Below are 19,034 nucleotides of genomic sequence, written 5' to 3'. Positions count from 1 at the left end.
GGGGCTGTGCGGCCTCCTCCCTGTCTGCGCAGGGGGCTGTGCGGCCTCCTCCCTGTCTGCACAGGGGGCTGTGCGGCCTCCTCCTTGTCTGCGCAGGGGGCTGTGTGGCCTCCTCCCTGTCTGCGCAGGGGGCTGTGCGGCCTCCTCCCTGTCTGCACAGGGGGCTGTGCGGCCTCCTCCCTGTCTGCACAGGGGGCTGTGCGGCCTCCTCCCTGTCTGCGCAGGGGGCTGTGCGGCCTCTTCCCTGTCTGCGCAGGGGGCTGTTCGGCCTCCTCCCTGTCTTCACAGGGGGCTGTGCGGCCTCCTCCCTGTCTGCACAGTGCGCAGGGGGCTGTGCGGCCTCTTCCCTGTCTGCGCAGGGGGCTGTTCGGCCTCCTCCCTGTCTTCACAGGGGGCTGTGCGGCCTCCTCCCTGTCTGCACAGTGCGGTATGTTTTGTGGTTCAGTCCCTGACCAGGTAACGAGCCCTTCAGGTTACAATGGTCGTTCTGGAATTAAGTCACATTGTTATTTGCTTTATTCGGCTAAAATGATGTGGAAACGCCTTGGCGGTGCCCAGGAGGCCATTATAAGTCCTGGGGTCTGTCCGGTGCCGCTGGCGACTGTCGAGCGTTGACTCCCCCCGGTCAGACACTTATTCCCTGTGGCCACCACTGGACACCCCTCTAATATTAAGCATTAATAACCTTTCTTCCGCGGGTCAGGGGGATCGCATGTGGCACTTCGCGGTGGCTCTGTTCCTGGTGGAGCTGTATGGAGACAGCCTGCTGCTCACCGCCGTCTATGGCCTCGTGGTCGCCGGCTCCGTCCTGCTCCTTGGGGCTGTGATCGGAAACTGGGTGGATAAGAACCCACGACTAAAAGGTAATGCGATTTCATTAAAGGAATTTTTTTTTAATTGAGGTTTTTTTTAAACATGTTTTTTAGAAATTCTAAAAAAAATTTTTCATTTCATGACACCACCTTTATGTAGAACAAAATCTTGCAGTTTTCACTGTGACCACTGAGCCCCATAACAGCCTGATACTTTCTATTCTGTAGAGATGCCTTCCCATTATCATCACAGACAGGATTGCAATAAAAGGTAACACACATAGCACAGTGTCCACCATTCCCAGTAGATGGTATCACAGCTCATCTCCTACTCCTCTCTACACTATGACCTCTGCACAGATCACAGAGCATGACCACAACACTCTCCAATAGAAGACAATAGATGGTATCACAGCTCACCTCCTCCCCCTCTCTGCACTATAACCTCTGCACAGATCAGAGAGCGTGCTCACTACACTCTCCAATTAAAGACAATAGATGGTATCACAGCTCACCTCCTCCCCCTCTCTGCACTATGACCTCTGCACAGATCACAGAGCGTGCTCACTACACTCTCCAATAGAAGACAATAGATGGTATCACAGCTCACCTCCTCCCCCTCTCTGCACTATGACCTCTGCACAGCTTACAGAGCATGACCACAACACTTTCCAATAGAAATCAATCAGTGATGGTCACAGCTCACCTCCTCCACCTCTCAACACCATGACATATGGACAGATCACAGAGCATGCTCACTACACTATCATCCAACAGAAGACAATAGGTGATGGTCACAGCTCACCTCCTCCCCCTCCTCTCTGCACCATGCCATATGGACAGATCACAGAGCATGCTCACTACACTATCATCCAACAGAAGGCAATAGGCGATGGTCACAGCTCACCTCGTCCTCCTCTCTGCACCATGACATGGACAGATCACAGAGCATGCTCACTACACTATCATCCAACAGAAGGCAATAGGCGATGGTCACAGCTCACCTCGTCCTCCTCTCTGCACCATGACATGGACAGATCACAGAGCATGCTCACTACACTATCATCCAACAGAAGGCAATAGGCGATGGTCACAGCTCACCTCGTCCTCTTCTCTGCACCATGACATGGACAGATCACAGAGCATGCTCACTACACTATCATCCAACAAAAGACAGTAGGCGATGCTCAGAGCTCACCTCCTCCTCCTCTCCGCACCATGACATGGACAGATCACAGAGCATGCTCACTACACTACCATCCAACAGAAGACAGTAGGCGATGGTCACAGCTCACCTCCTCCTTACTTTGCTTGCACAAGTCTCAGATCCCACAACCATTTTCTACAGAATTCAGCAGGGGATACATGCAACTCCTTTAGTTTGTTTCCTTTAGTTTGTTTCCTTTAGTTTCCTTTAGTTTGTTTCCTTTAGTTTGTTTCCTTTTGTTTCCTTTAGTTTGTTTCCTTTAGTTTCCTTTAGTTTGTTTCCTTTAGTTTGTTTCCTTTTGTTTCCTTTAGTTTGTTTCCTTTAGTTTGTTTCCTTTAGTTTGTTTCCTTTTGTTTCCTTTAGTTTGTTTCCTTTAGTTTGTTTCCTTTTGTTTGTTTCCTTTAGTTTGTTTCCTTTTGTTTCCTTTAGTTTGTTTCCTTTTGTTTGTTTCCTTTAGTTTGTTTCCTTTTGTTTCCTTTTGTCCCTTCTCTATAAATCATGCTCATGCCCACAACATTTTTTCATAGTTCCTAATAGGTGATAGACTCAGGTGATGACTCCCCTCCCCCCACATAATGACCTCGGCACCATCCACAGAGCAGGCCCACAACACTCTCCCATAGAAATCAATGACACCTCTTTGTATATAAGTTTCCTACCACTTTGTGGCCCCTGTAAAGCAAATCTCCCATAAGGGAACACTGAGCACAAAAATAAAATCTATCCTGCACTCCCTCCATTATTTCCCTTCTTATTCTCCCTTCTTCCGTATTACTGTTACATACATAAAGGGTTAATACCAACATCCCAAGTGATTTGGGCAGTGAAGGAGTTAATATCCGCTTCCCCGCTTGTCCATAGATGTGAACAGAGTCCGATCATCGCACTTTGCGTTCATTAAATAAATGTCCGTTACTTAAAAAGAACAAGAAAAACAGTAATTTATTATCAAAAGAGGCAAAAAGAACAGAAGAGGCGACCGGGGCTGTAACTCCTGAGTGCGGATCCGCAAGGTGCTGATCTGCCTGATGTGCGTGTAGTCAGAGGGGAGGGGGAGGAAAAATCTCCGCTAAATCCCGGAATATTCTAGACTCTTCTCGCCGGTAGTCATGTAGAGGGAATGATCCTATGCATTCAGACCTTGTCTAACTTTACTTTCTCCTTTCTTTTTCCTCCAGTCGCTCGGACCTCCTTAGTTGTGCAGAACGTCTCCGTTGTCGTTTGCGGACTGGTCCTGATGGTGATTTTCTTGTACAAGACTGAACTTTTGTCACTATACCGCGGACGGCTCCTGGTTAGTTTCTGACGATCTCCTGATACCTATAAATATGATGTTTCTTGTGTGTTAAAGTATATATAATTCCCTTTACAGCCAGGCTGAGTGTATACAGGTGAAGCTCCCCCTCCCCTCTCACAGCAGCAGTCTCACACTCACAGCATGAAGTTTGTAACAGGTGGCAGAATACTGGAAGGGAGATAAGTTTCCCTGAGACTATTGGTTTCAGAGATGTAAAACATGGAGGTTTCTCCTGCACATTAGGTGCAGAGAGGGTTAATAGCCAGAGTTACAAGGGCATGCTTTACTGGTGGATAGCTAAGTGCTGGGAGGGAAGCCATCCACCCTATCTCCACTCCAGGGCGTGGTTTGGGGCTATAAAGAGCCAGCATGTTGACTCAGAGGTGGTCAGTGTCTGGAGAAAACCTGCTCCAGAGAAAGGAGCTTGCAGGTGCTGTGCTGAACCGCGAGCGACAAACGCTGAGATGCCGGCCTCGCTCCATATTTGTATTTTTGTTTTGCCTTTATAGAGAATGGGCTGTGTTTTCTTCATGGACTCCAGGTGAGTTTATGATTTTTAATAAACTAAGCCGAAATGTAAAGAGACAGTGTTACTTGTCTACCTCCGCATACAGCCGAGCAAGCCGCTTTACCACAAAGGGTTACACAGAGACAAGGCCGTCCTTCTGGACCCCCTAACATCAGTATCATGCAGAGATAAGGCCGTCCTTCTGGACCCTCTAACATCAGTATCATGCAGAGACAAGGCCGTCCTTCTGGACCCTCTAACATCAGTATCATGCAGAGACAAGGCCGTCCTTCTGGGCCCCTCTAACATCAGTATCATGCAGAGACAAGGCCGTCCTTCTGGGCCCCCTAACATCAGTATCATGCAGAGACAAGGCCGTCCTTCTGGACCCTCTAACATCAGTATCATGCAGAGACAAGGCCGTCCTTCTGGGCCCTCTAACATCAGTATCATGCAGAGACAAGGCCGTCCTTCTGGGCCCCCTAACATCAGTATCATGCAGAGACAAGGCCGTCCTTCTGGACCCTCTAACATCAGTATCATGCAGAGACAAGGCCGTCCTTCTGGACCCCCTAACATCAGTATCATGCAGAGATAAGGCCGTCCTTCTGGCCCCTCTAACATCAGTATCATGCAGAGACAAGGCCGTCCTTCTGGGCCCCCTAACATCAGTATCATGCAGAGACAAGGCCGTCCTTCTGGCCCCTCTAACATCAGTATCATGCAGAGACAAGGCCGTCCTTCTGGGCCCCCTAACATCAGTATCATGCAGAGACAAGGCCGTCCTTCTGGACCCTCTAACATCAGTATCATGCAGAGACAAGGCCGTCCTTCTGGACCCCCTAACATCAGTATCATGCAGAGATAAGGCCGTCCTTCTGGCCCCTCTAACATCAGTATCATGCAGAGACAAGGCCGTCCTTCTGGGCCCCCTAACATCAGTATCATGCAGAGACAAGGCCGTCCTTCTGGACCCCCTAACATCAGTATCATGCAGAGACAAGGCCGTCCTTCTGGCCCCTCTAACATCAGTATCATGCAGAGACAAGGCCGTCCTTCTGGCCCCTCTAACATCAGTATCATGCAGAGACAAGACCGTCCTTCTGGACCCCCTAACATCAGTATCATGCAGAGACAAGGCCGTCCTTCTGGGCCCCCTAACATCAGTATCATGCAGAGACAAGGCCGTCCTTCTGGACCCCCTAACATCAGTATCATGCAGAGACAAGGCCGTCCTTCTGGGCCCCCTAACATCAGTATCATGCAGAGACAAGGCCGTCCTTCTGGGCCCCCTAACATCAGTATCATGCAGAGACAAGGCCGTCCTTCTGGCCCCTCTAACATCAGTATCATGCAGAGACAAGACCGTCCTTCTGGACCCCCTAACATCAGTATCATGCAGAGACAAGGCCGTCCTTCTGGGCCCCCTAACATCAGTATCATGCAGAGACAAGGCCGTCCTTCTGGGCCCCCTAACATCAGTATCATGCAGAGACAAGGCCGTCCTTCTGGCCCCTCTAACATCAGTATCATGCAGAGACAAGGCCGTCCTTCTGGACCCCCTAACATCAGTATCATGCAGAGATAAGGCCGTCCTTCTGGCCCCTCTAACATCAGTATCATGCAGAGATAAGGCCGTCCTTCTGGCCCCTCTAACATCAGTATCATGCAGAGACAAGGCCGTCCTTCTGGACCCTCTAACATCAGTATCATGCAGAGACAAGGCCGTCCTTCTGGACCCCTCTAACATCAGTATCATGCAGAGACAAGGCCATCCTTCTGGGCCCTCTAACATCAGTATCATGCAGAGACAAGGCCGTCCTTCTGGACCCTCTAACATCAGTATCATGCAGAGACAAGGCCGTCCTTCTGGGCCCTCTAACATCAGTATCATGCAGAGACAAGGCCGTCCTTCTGGACCCCCTAACATCAGTATCATGCAGAGACAAGGTCGTCCTTCTGGACCCTCTAACATCAGTATCATGCAGAGACAAGGCCGTCCTTCTGGACCCCCTAACATCAGTATCATGCAGAGACAAGGCCGTCCTTCTGGACCCTCTAACATCAGTATCATGCTGAGACAAGGCCGTCCTTCTGGACCCTCTAACATCAGTATCATGCAGAGACAAGGTCGTCCTTCTGGACCCTCTAACATCAGTATCATGCAGAGACAAGGCCGTCCTTCTGGACCCCTCTAACATCAGTATCATGCAGAGACAAGGTCGTCCTTCTGGACCCTCTAACATCAGTATCATGCAGAGACAAGGCCATCCTTCTGGGCCCTCTAACATCAGTATCATGCTGAGACAAGGCCGTCCTTCTGGGCCCTCTAACATCAGTATCATACTGAGACAAGGCCGTCCTTCTGGACCCCCTAACATCAGTATCATGCAGAGACAAGGCCGTCCTTCTGGACCCCCTAACATCAGTATCATGCAGAGACAAGGCCGTCCTTCTGGCCCCTCTAACATCAGTATCATGCAGAGATAAGGCCGTCCTTCTGGACCCGCTAACATCAGTATCATGCAGAGACAAGGCCGTCCTTCTGGCCCCTCTAACATCAGTATCATGCAGAGACAAGGCCGTCCTTCTGGACCCTCTAACATCAGTATCATGCAGAGACAAGACCGTCCTTCTGGGCCCTCTAACATCAGTATCATGCAGAGACAAGGCCGTCCTTCTGGCCCCTCTAACATCAGTATCATGCAGAGACAAGGCCGTCCTTCTGGCCCCTCTAACATCAGTATCATGCAGAGACAAGGCCGTCCTTCTGGCCCCTCTAACATCAGTATCATGCAGAGACAAGGCCGTCCTTATGGACCCTCTAACATCAGTATCATGAGGAGACAAGGCCGTCCTTCTGGCCTCTCTAACATCAGTATCATGCAGAGACAAGGCCGTCCTTCTGGACCGCCTAACATCAGTATCATGCAGAGACAAGGCCGTCCTTCTGGGCCCTCTAACATCAGTATCATGCAGAGACAAGGCCGTCCTTCTGGCCCCTCTAACATCAGTATCATGCAGAGACAAGGCCGTCCTTCTGGGCCCCTCTAACATCAGTATCATGCAGAGACAAGACCGTCCTTCTGGCCCCTCTAACATCAGTATCATACAGAGACAAGGCCGTCCTTCTGGCCCCTATAACATCAGTCTCATGCAGAGACAAGGCCGTCCTTCTGGCCCCTCTAACATCAGTATCATGCAGAGACAAGGCCGTCCTTCTGGCCCCTCTAACATCAGTCTCATGCAGAGACAAGGCCGTCCTTCTGGACCCCCTAACATCAGTATCATGCAGAGACAAGGCCGTCCTTCTGGGCCCTCTAACATCAGTATCATGCAGAGACAAGGCCGTCCTTCTGGCCCCTCTAACATCAGTCTCATGCAGAGACAAGGCCGTCCTTCTGGACCCTCTAACATCAGTATCATGCAGAGACAAGGCCGTCCTTCTGGGCCCTCTAACATCAGTATCATGCAGAGACAAGGCCGTCCTTCTGGGCCCTCTAACATCAGTATCATGCAGAGACAAGGCCGTCCTTCTGGGCCCCTCTAACATCAGTATCATGCAGAGACAAGGCCGTCCTTCTGGGCCCCTCTAACATCAGTATCATGCAGAGACAAGGCCGTCCTTCTGGGCCCTCTAACATCAGTATCATGCAGAGACAAGGCCGTCCTTCTGGACCCCCTAACATCAGTATCATGCAGAGACAAGGCCGTCCTTCTGGGCATGCAGAGACAAGGCCGTCCTTCTGGACCCTCTAACATCAGTATCATGCAGAGACAAGGCCGTCCTTCTGGACCCTCAAACATCAGTATCATTCAGAGACAAGGACGTCCTTCTGGGCCCTCTAACATCAGTATCATGCAGAGACAAGGCCGTCCTTCTGGGCCCTCTAACATCAGTATCATGCAGAGACAAGGCCGTCCTTCTGGGCCCCTCTAACATCAGTATCATGCAGAGACAAGGCCGTCCTTCTGGGCCCTCTAACATCAGTATCATGCAGAGACAAGGCCGTCCTTCTGGACCCCCTAACATCAGTATCATGCAGAGACAAGGCCGTCCTTCTGGACCCTCAAACATCAGTATCATTCAGAGACAAGGACGTCCTTCTGACCACTCTAACATCAGTATCATGCAGAGACAAGGCCGTCCTTCTGGGCCCCCTAACATCAGTATCATGCAGAGACAAGGCCGTCCTTCTGGGCCCCTCTAACATCAGTATCATGCAGAGACAAGGCCGTCCTTCTGGGCTCCCTAACATCAGTATTATGCAGAGACAAGGCCGTCCTTCTGGGCCCCCTAACATCAGTATCATGCAGAGACAAGGCCGTCCTTCTGGGCCCCTCTAACATCAGTATCATGCAGAGACAAGGCCGTCCTTCTGGGCTCCCTAACATCAGTATCATGCAGAGACAAGGCCGTCCTTCTGGGCCCCTCTAACATCAGTATCATGCAGAGACAAGGCCGTCCTTCTGGACCCTCTAACATCAGTATCATGCAGAGACAAGGCCGTCCTTCTGGGCCCTCTAACATCAGTATCATGCAGAGACAAGGCCATCCTTCTGGGCCCCTCTAACATCAGTATCATGCAGAGACAAGGCCGTCCTTCTGGACCCCCTAACATCAGTATCATGCAGAGACAAGGCCGTCCTTCTGGACCCCCTAACATCAGTATCATGCAGAGACAAGGCCGTCCTTCTGGGCCCCCTAACATCAGTATCATGCAGAGACAAGGCCGTCCTTCTGGACCCCCTAACATCAGTATCATGCAGAGACAAGGCCGTCCTTCTGGACCCCCTAACATCAGTATCATGCAGAGACAAGGCCGTCCTTCTGGGCCCCTCTAACATCAGTATCATGCAGAGACAAGGCCGTCCTTCTGGACCCCCTAACATCAGTATCATGCAGAGACAAGGCCGTCCTTCTGGGCCCCTCTAACATCAGTATCATGCAGAGACAAGGCCGTCCTTCTGGACCCCCTAACATCAGTATCATGCAGAGACAAGGCCGTCCTTCTGGGCCCCTCTAACATCAGTATCATGCAGAGACAAGGCCGTCCTTCTGGACCCCCTAACATCAGTATCATGCAGAGACAAGGCCGTCCTTCTGGACCCCCTAACATCAGTATCATGCAGAGACACGGCCGTCCTTCTGGCCCCTCTAACATCAGTATCATGCAGAGACAAGGCCGTCCTTCTGGCCCCTCTAACATCAGTATCATGCAGAGACAAGGCCGTCCTTCTGGGCCCCTCTAACATCAGTATCATGCAGAGACAAGGCCGTCCTTCTGGACCCCCTAACATCAGTATCATGCAGAGACAAGGCCGTCCTTCTGGACCCTCTAACATCAGTATCATGCAGAGACAAGGCCGTCCTTCTGGGCCCTCTAACATCAGTATCATGCAGAGACAAGGCCGTCCTTCTGGACCCCCTAACATCAGTATCATGCAGAGACAAGGCCGTCCTTCTGGCCCCTCTAACATTAGTATCATGCAGAGACAAGGCCGTCCTTCTGGGCCCCTCTAACATCAGTATCATGCAGAGACAAGGCCGTCCCTCTGGTCCCTCTAACATCAGTATCATGCAGAGACAAGGCCGTCCTTCTGGGCCCCTCTAACATCAGTATCATGCAGAGACAAGGCCGTCCTTCTGGGCCCCTCTAACATCAGTATCATGCAGAGACAAGGCCGTCCTTCTGGGCCCTCTAACATCAGTATCATGCAGAGACAAGGCCGTCCTTCTTGGCCCCCTAACATCAGTATCATGCAGAGACAAGGCCGTGCTTCTGGCCGCTCTAACATCAGTATCATGCAGAGACAAGGCCGTCCTTCTGGGCCCCCTAACATCAGTATCATGCAGAGACAAGGCCGTCCTTCTGGGCCCCCTAACATCAGTATCATGCAGAGACAAGGCCGTCCTTCTGGCCCCTCTAACATCAGTTTCCTGCAGAGACAAGGCCGTCCTTCTGGGCCCTCTAACATCAGTATCATGCAGAGACAAGGCCGTCCTTCTGGGCCCCCTAACATCAGTATCATGCAGAGACAAGGCCGTCCTTCTGGGCCCCCTAACATCAGTATCATGCAGAGACAAGGCCGTCCTTCTGGCCCCTCTAACATCAGTATCCTGCAGAGACAAGGCCGTCCTTCTGGCCCCTCTAACATCAGTATCATGCAGAGACAAGGCCGTCCTTCTGGCCTCTCTAACATCAGTATCATACAGAGACAAGGCCGTCCTTCTGGGCCCCCTAACATCAGTATCATGCAGAGACAAGGCCGTCCTTCTGGACCCTCTAACATCAGTATCATGCAGAGACAAGGCCGTCCTTCTGGACCCCCTAACATCAGTATCATGCAGAGACAAGGCCGTCCTTCTGGCCCCTCTAACATCAGTATCATGCAGAGACAAGGCCGTCTTTCTGGGCCCCCTAACATCAGTATCATGCAGAGACAAGGCCGTCCTTCTGGCCCCTCTAACATCAGTATCCTGCAGAGACAAGGCCGTCCTTCTGGACCCCCTAACATCAGTATCATGCAGAGACAAGGCCGTCCTTCTGGGCCCTCTAACATCAGTATCATGCAGAGACAAGGCCGTCCTTCTGGGCCCCTCTAACATCAGTATCATGCAGAGACAAGGCCGTCCTTCTGGGCCCTCTAACATCAGTATCATGCAGAGACAAGGCCGTCCTTCTGGACCCCCTAACATCAGTATCATGCAGAGACAAGGCCGTCCTTCTGGGCCCCTCTAACATCAGTATCATGCAGAGACAAGGCCGTCCTTCTGGGCCCCTCTAACATCAGTATCATGCAGAGACAAGGCCGTCCTTCTGGACCCCCTAACATCAGTATCATGCAGAGACAAGGCCGTCCTTCTGGCCTCTCTAACATCAGTATCATGCTGAGACAAGGCCGTCCTTCTGGGCCCCTCTAACATCAGTATCATGCAGAGACAAGGCCGTCCTTCTGGACCCCCTAACATCAGTATCATGCTGAGACAAGGCCGTCCTTCTGGACCCCCTAACATCAGTATCATGCAGAGACAAGGCCGTCCTTCTGGCCTCTCTAACATCAGTATCATGCTGAGACAAGGCCGTCCTTCTGGCCCCTCTAACATCAGTATCATGCAGAGACAAGGCCGTCCTTCTGGGCCCCTCTAACATCAGTATCATGCAGAGACAAGGCCGTCCTTCTGGACCCCCTAACATCAGTATCATGCAGAGACAAGGCCGTCCTTCTGGGCCCCTCTAACATCAGTATCATGCAGAGACAAGGCCGTCCTTCTGGGCCCCCTAACATCAGTATCATGCAGAGACAAGGCCGTCCTTCTGGCCCCTCTAACATCAGTATCATGCAGAGACAAGGCCGTCCTTCTGGGCCCCTCTAACATCAGTATCATGCAGAGACAAGGCCGTCCTTCTGGACCCCCTAACATCAGTATCATGCAGAGACAAGGCCGTCCTTCTGGGCCCTCTAACATCAGTATCATGCAGAGACAAGGCCGTCCTTCTGGGCCCCTCTAACATCAGTATCATGCAGAGACAAGGCCGTCCTTCTGGACCCCCTAACATCAGTATCATGCAGAGACAAGGCCGTCCTTCTGGCCTCTCTAACATCAGTATCATGCAGAGACAAGGCCGTCCTTCTGGGCCCCTCTAACATCAGTATCATGCAGAGACAAGGCCGTCCTTCTGGGCCCCTCTAACATCAGTATCATGCTGAGACAAGGCCGTCCTTCTGGGCCCCTCTAACATCAGTATCATGCAGAGACAAGGCCGTCCTTCTGGGCCCCTCTAACATCAGTATCATGCAGAGACAAGGCCGTCCTTCTGGACCCCCTAACATCAGTATCATGCAGAGACAAGGCCGTCCTTCTGGCCCCTCTAACATCAGTATCATGCAGAGACAAGGCCGTCCTTCTGGGCCCCTCTAACATCAGTATCATGCAGAGACAAGGCCGTCCTTCTGGGCCCCCTAACATCAGTATCATGCAGAGACAAGGCCGTCCTTCTGGCCCCTCTAACATCAGTATCATGCAGAGACAAGGCCGTCCTTCTGAGCCCCTCTAACATCAGTATCATGCAGAGACAAGGCCGTCCTTCTGAGCCCCTCTAACATCAGTATCATGAAGAGACAAGGCCGTCCTTCTGAGCCCCTCTAACATCAGTATCATGCAGAGACAAGGCCGTCCTTCTGGGCCCTCTAACATCAGTATCATGCAGAGACAAGGCCGTCCTTCTGGACCCCCTAACATCAGTATCATGCAGAGACAAGGCCGTCCTTCTGGGCCCTCTAACATCAGTATCATGCAGAGACAAGGCCGTCCTTCTGGGCCCTCTAACATCAGTATCATGCAGAGACAAGGCCGTCCTTCTGGACCCCCTAACATCAGTATCATGCAGAGACAAGGCCGTCCTTCTGGCCTCTCTAACATCAGTATCATGCTGAGACAAGGCCGTCCTTCTGGACCCCCTAACATCAGTATCATGCAGAGACAAGGCCGTCCTTCTGGGCCCTCTAACATCAGTATCATGCAGAGACAAGGCCGTCCTTCTGGGCCCCTCTAACATCAGTATCATGCAGAGACAAGGCCGTCCTTCTGGACCCCCTAACATCAGTATCATGCAGAGACAAGGCCGTCCTTCTGGGCCCTCTAACATCAGTATCATGCAGAGACAAGGCCGTCCTTCTGGACCCCCTAACATCAGTATCATGCAGAGACAAGGCCGTCCTTCTGGGCCCCTCTAACATCAGTATCATGCAGAGACAAGGCCGTCCTTCTGGACCCCCTAACATCAGTATCATGCAGAGACAAGGCCGTCCTTCTGGACCCCCTAACATCAGTATCATGCAGAGACAAGGCCGTCCTTCTGGGCCCCTCTAACATCAGTATCATGCAGAGACAAGGCCGTCCTTCTGGACCCCCTAACATCAGTATCATGCAGAGACAAGGCCGTCCTTCTGGGCCCTCTAACATCAGTATCATGCAGAGACAAGGCCGTCCTTCTGGGCCCTCTAACATCAGTATCATGCAGAGACAAGGCCGTCCTTCTGGACCCCCTAACATCAGTATCATGCAGAGACAAGGCCGTCCTTCTGGCCTCTCTAACATCAGTATCATGCTGAGACAAGGCCGTCCTTCTGGACCCCCTAACATCAGTATCATGCAGAGACAAGGCCGTCCTTCTGGGCCCCTCTAACATCAGTATCATGCAGAGACAAGGCCGTCCTTCTGGCCTCTCTAACATCAGTATCATGCAGAGACAAGGCCGTCCTTCTGGGCCCCTCTAACATCAGTATCATGCAGAGACAAGGCCGTCCTTCTGGGCCCCTCTAACATCAGTATCATGCTGAGACAAGGCCGTCCTTCTGGGCCCCTCTAACATCAGTATCATGCAGAGACAAGGCCGTCCTTCTGGGCCCCTCTAACATCAGTATCATGCAGAGACAAGGCCGTCCTTCTGGACCCCCTAACATCAGTATCATGCAGAGACAAGGCCGTCCTTCTGGCCCCTCTAACATCAGTATCATGCAGAGACAAGGCCGTCCTTCTGGGCCCCCTAACATCAGTATCATGCAGAGACAAGGCCGTCCTTCTGGGCCCCTCTAACATCAGTATCATGCAGAGACAAGGCCTTCCTTCTGGGCCCCCTAACATCAGTATCATGCAGAGACAAGGCCGTCCTTCTGGCCCCTCTAACATCAGTATCATGCAGAGACAAGGCCGTCCTTCTGGCCCCTCTAACATCAGTATCATGCAGAGACAAGGCCGTCCTTCTGGCCCCTCTAACATCAGTATCATGCAGAGACAAGGCCGTCCTTCTGGGCCCCCTAACATCAGTATCATGCAGAGACAAGGCCGTCCTTCTGGCCCCTCTAACATCAGTATCATGCAGAGACAAGGCCGTCCTTCTGGCCCCTCTAACATCAGTATCATGCAGAGACAAGGCCGTCCTTCTGGCCCCTCTAACATCAGTATCATGCAGAGACAAGGCCGTCCTTCTGGACCCCCTAACATCAGTATCATGCAGAGACAAGGCCGTCCTTCTGGCCCCTCTAACATCAGTATCATGCAGAGACAAGGCCGTCCTTCTGGGCCCCCTAACATCAGTATCATGCAGAGACAAGGCCGTCCTTCTGGGCCCCTCTAACATCAGTATCATGCAGAGACAAGGCCTTCCTTCTGGACCCTCTAACATCAGTATCATGCAGAGACAAGGCCGTCCTTCTGGCCTCTCTAACATCAGTATCATGCAGAGACAAGGCCGTCCTTCTGGGCACCTCTAACATCAGTATCATGCAGAGACAAGGCCGTCCTTCTGGGCCCCTCTAACATCAGTATCATGCTGAGACAAGGCCGTCCTTCTGGGCCCCTCTAACATCAGTATCATGCAGAGACAAGGCCGTCCTTCTGGGCCCCTCTAACATCAGTATCATGCAGAGACAAGGCCGTCCTTCTGGACCCCCTAACATCAGTATCATGCAGAGACAAGGTCGTCCTTCTGGACCCTCTAACATCAGTATCATGCAGAGACAAGGCCGTCCTTCTGGACCCCTCTAACATCAGTATCATGCAGAGACAAGGTCGTCCTTCTGGACCCTCTAACATCAGTATCATGCAGAGACAAGGTCGTCCTTCTGGACCCTCTAACATCAGTATCATGCAGAGACAAGGCCGTCCTTCTGGACCCTCTAACATCAGTATCATGCAGAGACAAGGCCGTCCTTCTGGCCTCTCTAACATCAGTATCATGCAGACACAAGGCCGTCCTTCTGGACCCTCTAACATCAGTATCATGCAGACACAAGGCCGTCCTTCTGGACCCCCTAACATCAGTATCATGCAGAGACAAGGCCGTCCTTCTGGCCCCTCTAACATCAGTATCATGCAGAGACAAGGCCGTCCTTCTGGCCCCTCTAACATCAGTATCATGCAGAGACAAGGCCGTCCTTCTGGACCCCCTAACATCAGTATTATGCAGAGACAAGGCTGTCCTTCTGGCCCCTCTAACATCAGTATCATGCAGAGACAAGGCCGTCCTTCTGGCCCCTCTAACATCAGTATCATGCAGAGACAAGGCCGTCCTTCTGGACCCCCTAACATCAGTATCATGCAGAGACAAGGCTGTCCTTCTGGCCCCTCTAACATCAGTATCATGCAGAGACAAGGCCGTCCTTCTGGACCCCCTAACATCAGTATTATGCAGAGACAAGGCCGTCCTTCTGGCCCCTCTAACATCAGTATCATACAGAGACAAGGCCGTCCTTCTGGACCCCCTAACATCAGTATCATGCAGAGACAAGGCCGTCCTTCTGGACCCCCTAATATCAGTATCATGCAGAGACAAGGCCGTCCTTCTGGCCCCTCTAACATCAGTATCATGCAGAGACAAGGCCGTCCTTCTGGCCCCTCTAACATCAGTATCATGCAGAGACAAGGCCGTCCTTCTGGGCCCCTCTAACATCAGTATCATGCAGAGACAAGGCCGTCCTTCTGGGCCCTCTAACATCAGTATCATGCAGAGACAAGGCCGTCCTTCTGGACCCCCTAATATCAGTATCATGCAGAGACAAGGCCGTCCTTCTGGGCCCTCTAACATCAGTATCATGCAGAGACAAGACCGTCCTTCTGGGCCCTCTAACATCAGTATCATGCAGAGACAAGGCCGTCCTTCTGGGCCCCTCTAACATCAGTATCATGCAGAGACAAGGCCGTCCTTCTGGGCCCTCTAACATCAGTATCATGAGGAGACAAGGCCGTCCTTCTGGGCCCTCTAACATCAGTATCATGCAGAGACAAGGCCGTCCTTCTGGACCCCCTAACATCAGTATCATGCAGAGACAAGGCCGTCCTTCTGGGCCCTCTAACATCAGTGTCATGCAGAGACAAGGCCGTCCTTCTGGGCCCCTCTAACATCAGTATCATGCAGAGACAAGGCCGTCCTTCTGGACCCCCTAACATCAGTATCATGCAGAGACAAGGCCGTCCTTCTGGGCCCTCTAACATCAGTGTCATGCAGAGACAAGGCCGTCCTTCTGGGCCCCTCTAACATCAGTATCATGCAGAGACAAGGCCGTCCTTCTGGGCCCTCTAACATCAGTATCATGCAGAGACAAGGCCGTCCTTCTGGACCCCCTAACATCAGTATCATGCAGAGACAAGGCCGTCCTTCTGGGCCCTCTAACATCAGTGTCATGCAGAGACAAGGCCGTCCTTCTGGGCCCCTCTAACATCAGTATCATGCAGAGACAAGGCCGTCCTTCTGGACCCCCTAACATCAGTATCATGCAGAGACAAGGCCGTCCTTCTGGGCCCTCTAACATCAGTATCATGCAGAGACAAGGCCGTCCTTCTGGGCCCTCTAACATCAGTATCATGCAGAGACAAGGCCGACCTTCTGGACCCCCTAACATCAGTATCATGCAGAGACAAGGCCGTCCTTCTGGGCCCTCTAACATCAGTGTCATGCAGAGACAAGGCCGTCCTTCTGGACCCCCTAACATCAGTATCATGCAGAGACAAGGCCGTCCTTCTGGGCCCTCTAACATCAGTGTCATGCAGAGACAAGGCCGTCCTTCTGGGCCCCTCTAACATCAGTATCATGCAGAGACAAGGCCGTCCTTCTGGGCCCTCTAACATCAGTATCATGCAGAGACAAGGCCGTCCTTCTGGACCCCCTAACATCAGTATCATGCAGAGACAAGGCCGTCCTTCTGGGCCCTCTAACATCAGTGTCATGCAGAGACAAGGCCGTCCTTCTGGGCCCTCTAACATCAGTATCATGCAGAGACAAGGCCGTCCTTCTGGGCCCTCTAACATCAGTATCATGCAGAGACAAGGCCGTCCTTCTGGGCCCTCTAACATCAGTGTCATGCAGAGACAAGGCCGTCCTTCTGGGCCCTCTAACATCAGTGTCATGCAGAGACAAGGCCGTCCTTCTGGACCCCCTAACATCAGTATCATGCAGAGACAAGGCCGTCCTTCTGGGCCCTCTAACATCAGTATCATGCAGAGACAAGGCCGTCCTTCTGGGCCCCTCTAACCTCAGTATCATGCAGAGACAAGGCCGTCCTTCTGGACCCCCTAACATCAGTATCATGCAGAGACAAGGCCGTCCTTCTGGACCCCCTAACATCAGTATCATGCAGAGACAAGGCCGTCCTTCTGGGCCCTCTAACATCAGTATCATGCAGAGACAAGGCCGTCCTTCTGGCCCCTCTAACATCAGTATCATGCAGAGACAAGGCCGTCCTTCTGGGCCCTCTAACATCAGTATCATGCAGAGACAAGGCCGACCTTCTGGGCCCTCTAACATCAGTATCATGCAGAGACAAGGCCGTCCTTCTGGACCCCCTAACATCAGTATCATGCAGAGACAAGGCCGTCCTTCTGGACCCCCTAACATCAGTATCATGCAGAGACAAGGCCGTCCTTCTGGGCCCTCTAACATCAGTATCATGCAGAGACAAGGCCGTCCTTCTGGCCCCTCTAACATCAGTATCATGCAGAGACAAGGCCGTCCTTCTGGGCCCTCTAACATCAGTATCATGCAGAGACAGGGCCTGGGATAGATTTGGGCCACATCCGACCACTGAAAAAGAAGAAATATCAAAGAAAAAACAACTTTAAACTGCCCCTCGCTCGTGACTTTTGCTTCAGATCTACTCTCACCGACGCAGCCCCCAACACCCAGCGATCTGCTTGATGGCAGGGGGGTATTTTGGCCTCTGTACCCTGGGTGTCGTGGAGTCTCTCCACCACTGATATGAAGGTCTAGAGGGAGAGTAACATTGAAGGACGCCTTAAAGCTGAAAATGCTACAATAATACAATGCTTCACTACACCTGCCTTCACCGTTCCAGCTCTACGCTCTCTATGGTACTCCTGTACTCTGATCACTGTGCTCCGGCACTGATCCTACTCTCCGGCACTACGTTCTCTATGGTACTCCTGTACTCTGATCACTGTGCTCCAGCACTGATCCTACTCTCCGGCACTACGTTCTCTATGGTACTCCTGTACTCTGATCACTGTGCTCCAGCACTGATCCTACTCTCCAGCACTATGTTCTCCATGGTACTCCTGTACTCCGATCACTGTGCTCCAGCACTGATCCTACTCTCCAGCACTACGTTCTCTATGGTGCTCCTGTACTCTGATCACTGTGCTCCAGCACTGATCCTACTCTCCAGCACTATGTTCTCTATGGTACTCCTGTACTCCGATCACTGTGCTCCAGCACTGATCCTACTCTCCGGCACTATGTTCTCTATGGTACTCCTGTACTCTGATCACTGTGCTCCGGCACTGATCCTACACTCCGGCACTACGTTCTCTATGGTGCTCCTGTACTCTGATCACTGTGCTCCAGCACTGATCCTACTCTCCGGCACTACGTTCTCTATGGTACTCCTGTACTCTGATCACTGTGCTCCAGCACTGATCCTACTCTCCGGCACTACGCTCTCTATGGTACTCCTGTACTCTGATCACTGTGCTCCAGCACTGATCCTACACTCCGGCACTACGTTCTCTATGGTGCTCCTGTACTCTGATCACTGTGCTCCAGCACTGATCCTACTCTCCAGCACTATGTTCTCTATGGTACTCCTGTACTCTGATCACTGTGCTCCGGCACTGATCCTACACTCCGGCACTACGTTCTCTATGGTGCTCCTGTACTCTGATCACTGTGCTCCAGCACTGATCCTACTCTCCAGCACTATGTTCTCTATGGTACTCCTGTACTCTGATCACTGTGCTCCGGCACTGATCCTACACTCCGGCACTACGTTCTCTATGGTACTCCTGTACTCTGATCACTGTGCTCCAGCGCTGATCCTACTCTCCGGCACTACGTTCTCTATGGTACTCCTGTACTCTGATCACTGTGCTCCAGCACTGATTCTACTCTCCGGCACTACGTTCTCTATGGTACTCCTGTACTCTGATCACTGTGCTCCAGCACTGATCCTACACTCCGGCACTACGTTCTCTATGGTACTCCTGTACTCTGATCACTGTGCTCCAGCACTGATCCTACTCTCCAGCACTATGTTCTCTATGGTACTCCTGTACTCTGATCACTGTGCTCCAGCACTGATCCTACTCTCCGGCACTACGTTCTCTATGGTACTCCTGTACTCTGATCACTGTGCTCCGGCACTGATCCTACACTCCGGCACTACGCTCTCTATGGTGCTCCTGTACTCCGATCA

The 19,034-nt window shown here is 52.0% G+C and overlaps 1 protein-coding gene across 4 annotated transcripts in view; it reads left to right on the top strand.

Annotated features, from left to right (window-relative positions):
* Positions 1-19,034, top strand: part of LOC141258263 (ferroportin-like) — a 100,429-nt gene that overhangs the window by 41,902 nt on the left and 39,493 nt on the right. For all 4 annotated transcript variants that reach the window (XM_073673286.1, XM_073673283.1, XM_073673284.1 and 1 more), the window contains 2 exons: positions 704-863; positions 3,198-3,313. In XM_073673286.1, the coding sequence (XP_073529387.1) occupies positions 704-863; positions 3,198-3,313 (276 nt within the window). The remainder of the gene's footprint in view (positions 1-703; positions 864-3,197; positions 3,314-19,034) is intronic.

The sequence above is a fragment of the Phyllobates terribilis genome, unplaced genomic scaffold (genome assembly GCF_046119375.1).
Source record: "Phyllobates terribilis strain yellow unplaced genomic scaffold, ASM4611937v1 Scaffold_3__8_contigs__length_932513732, whole genome shotgun sequence".
Taxonomy (NCBI): domain Eukaryota; kingdom Metazoa; phylum Chordata; class Amphibia; order Anura; family Dendrobatidae; genus Phyllobates; species Phyllobates terribilis.
Note: the sequence above shows the minus strand (reverse complement) of the source record. Positions and strands in the feature narration are given on the sequence as shown.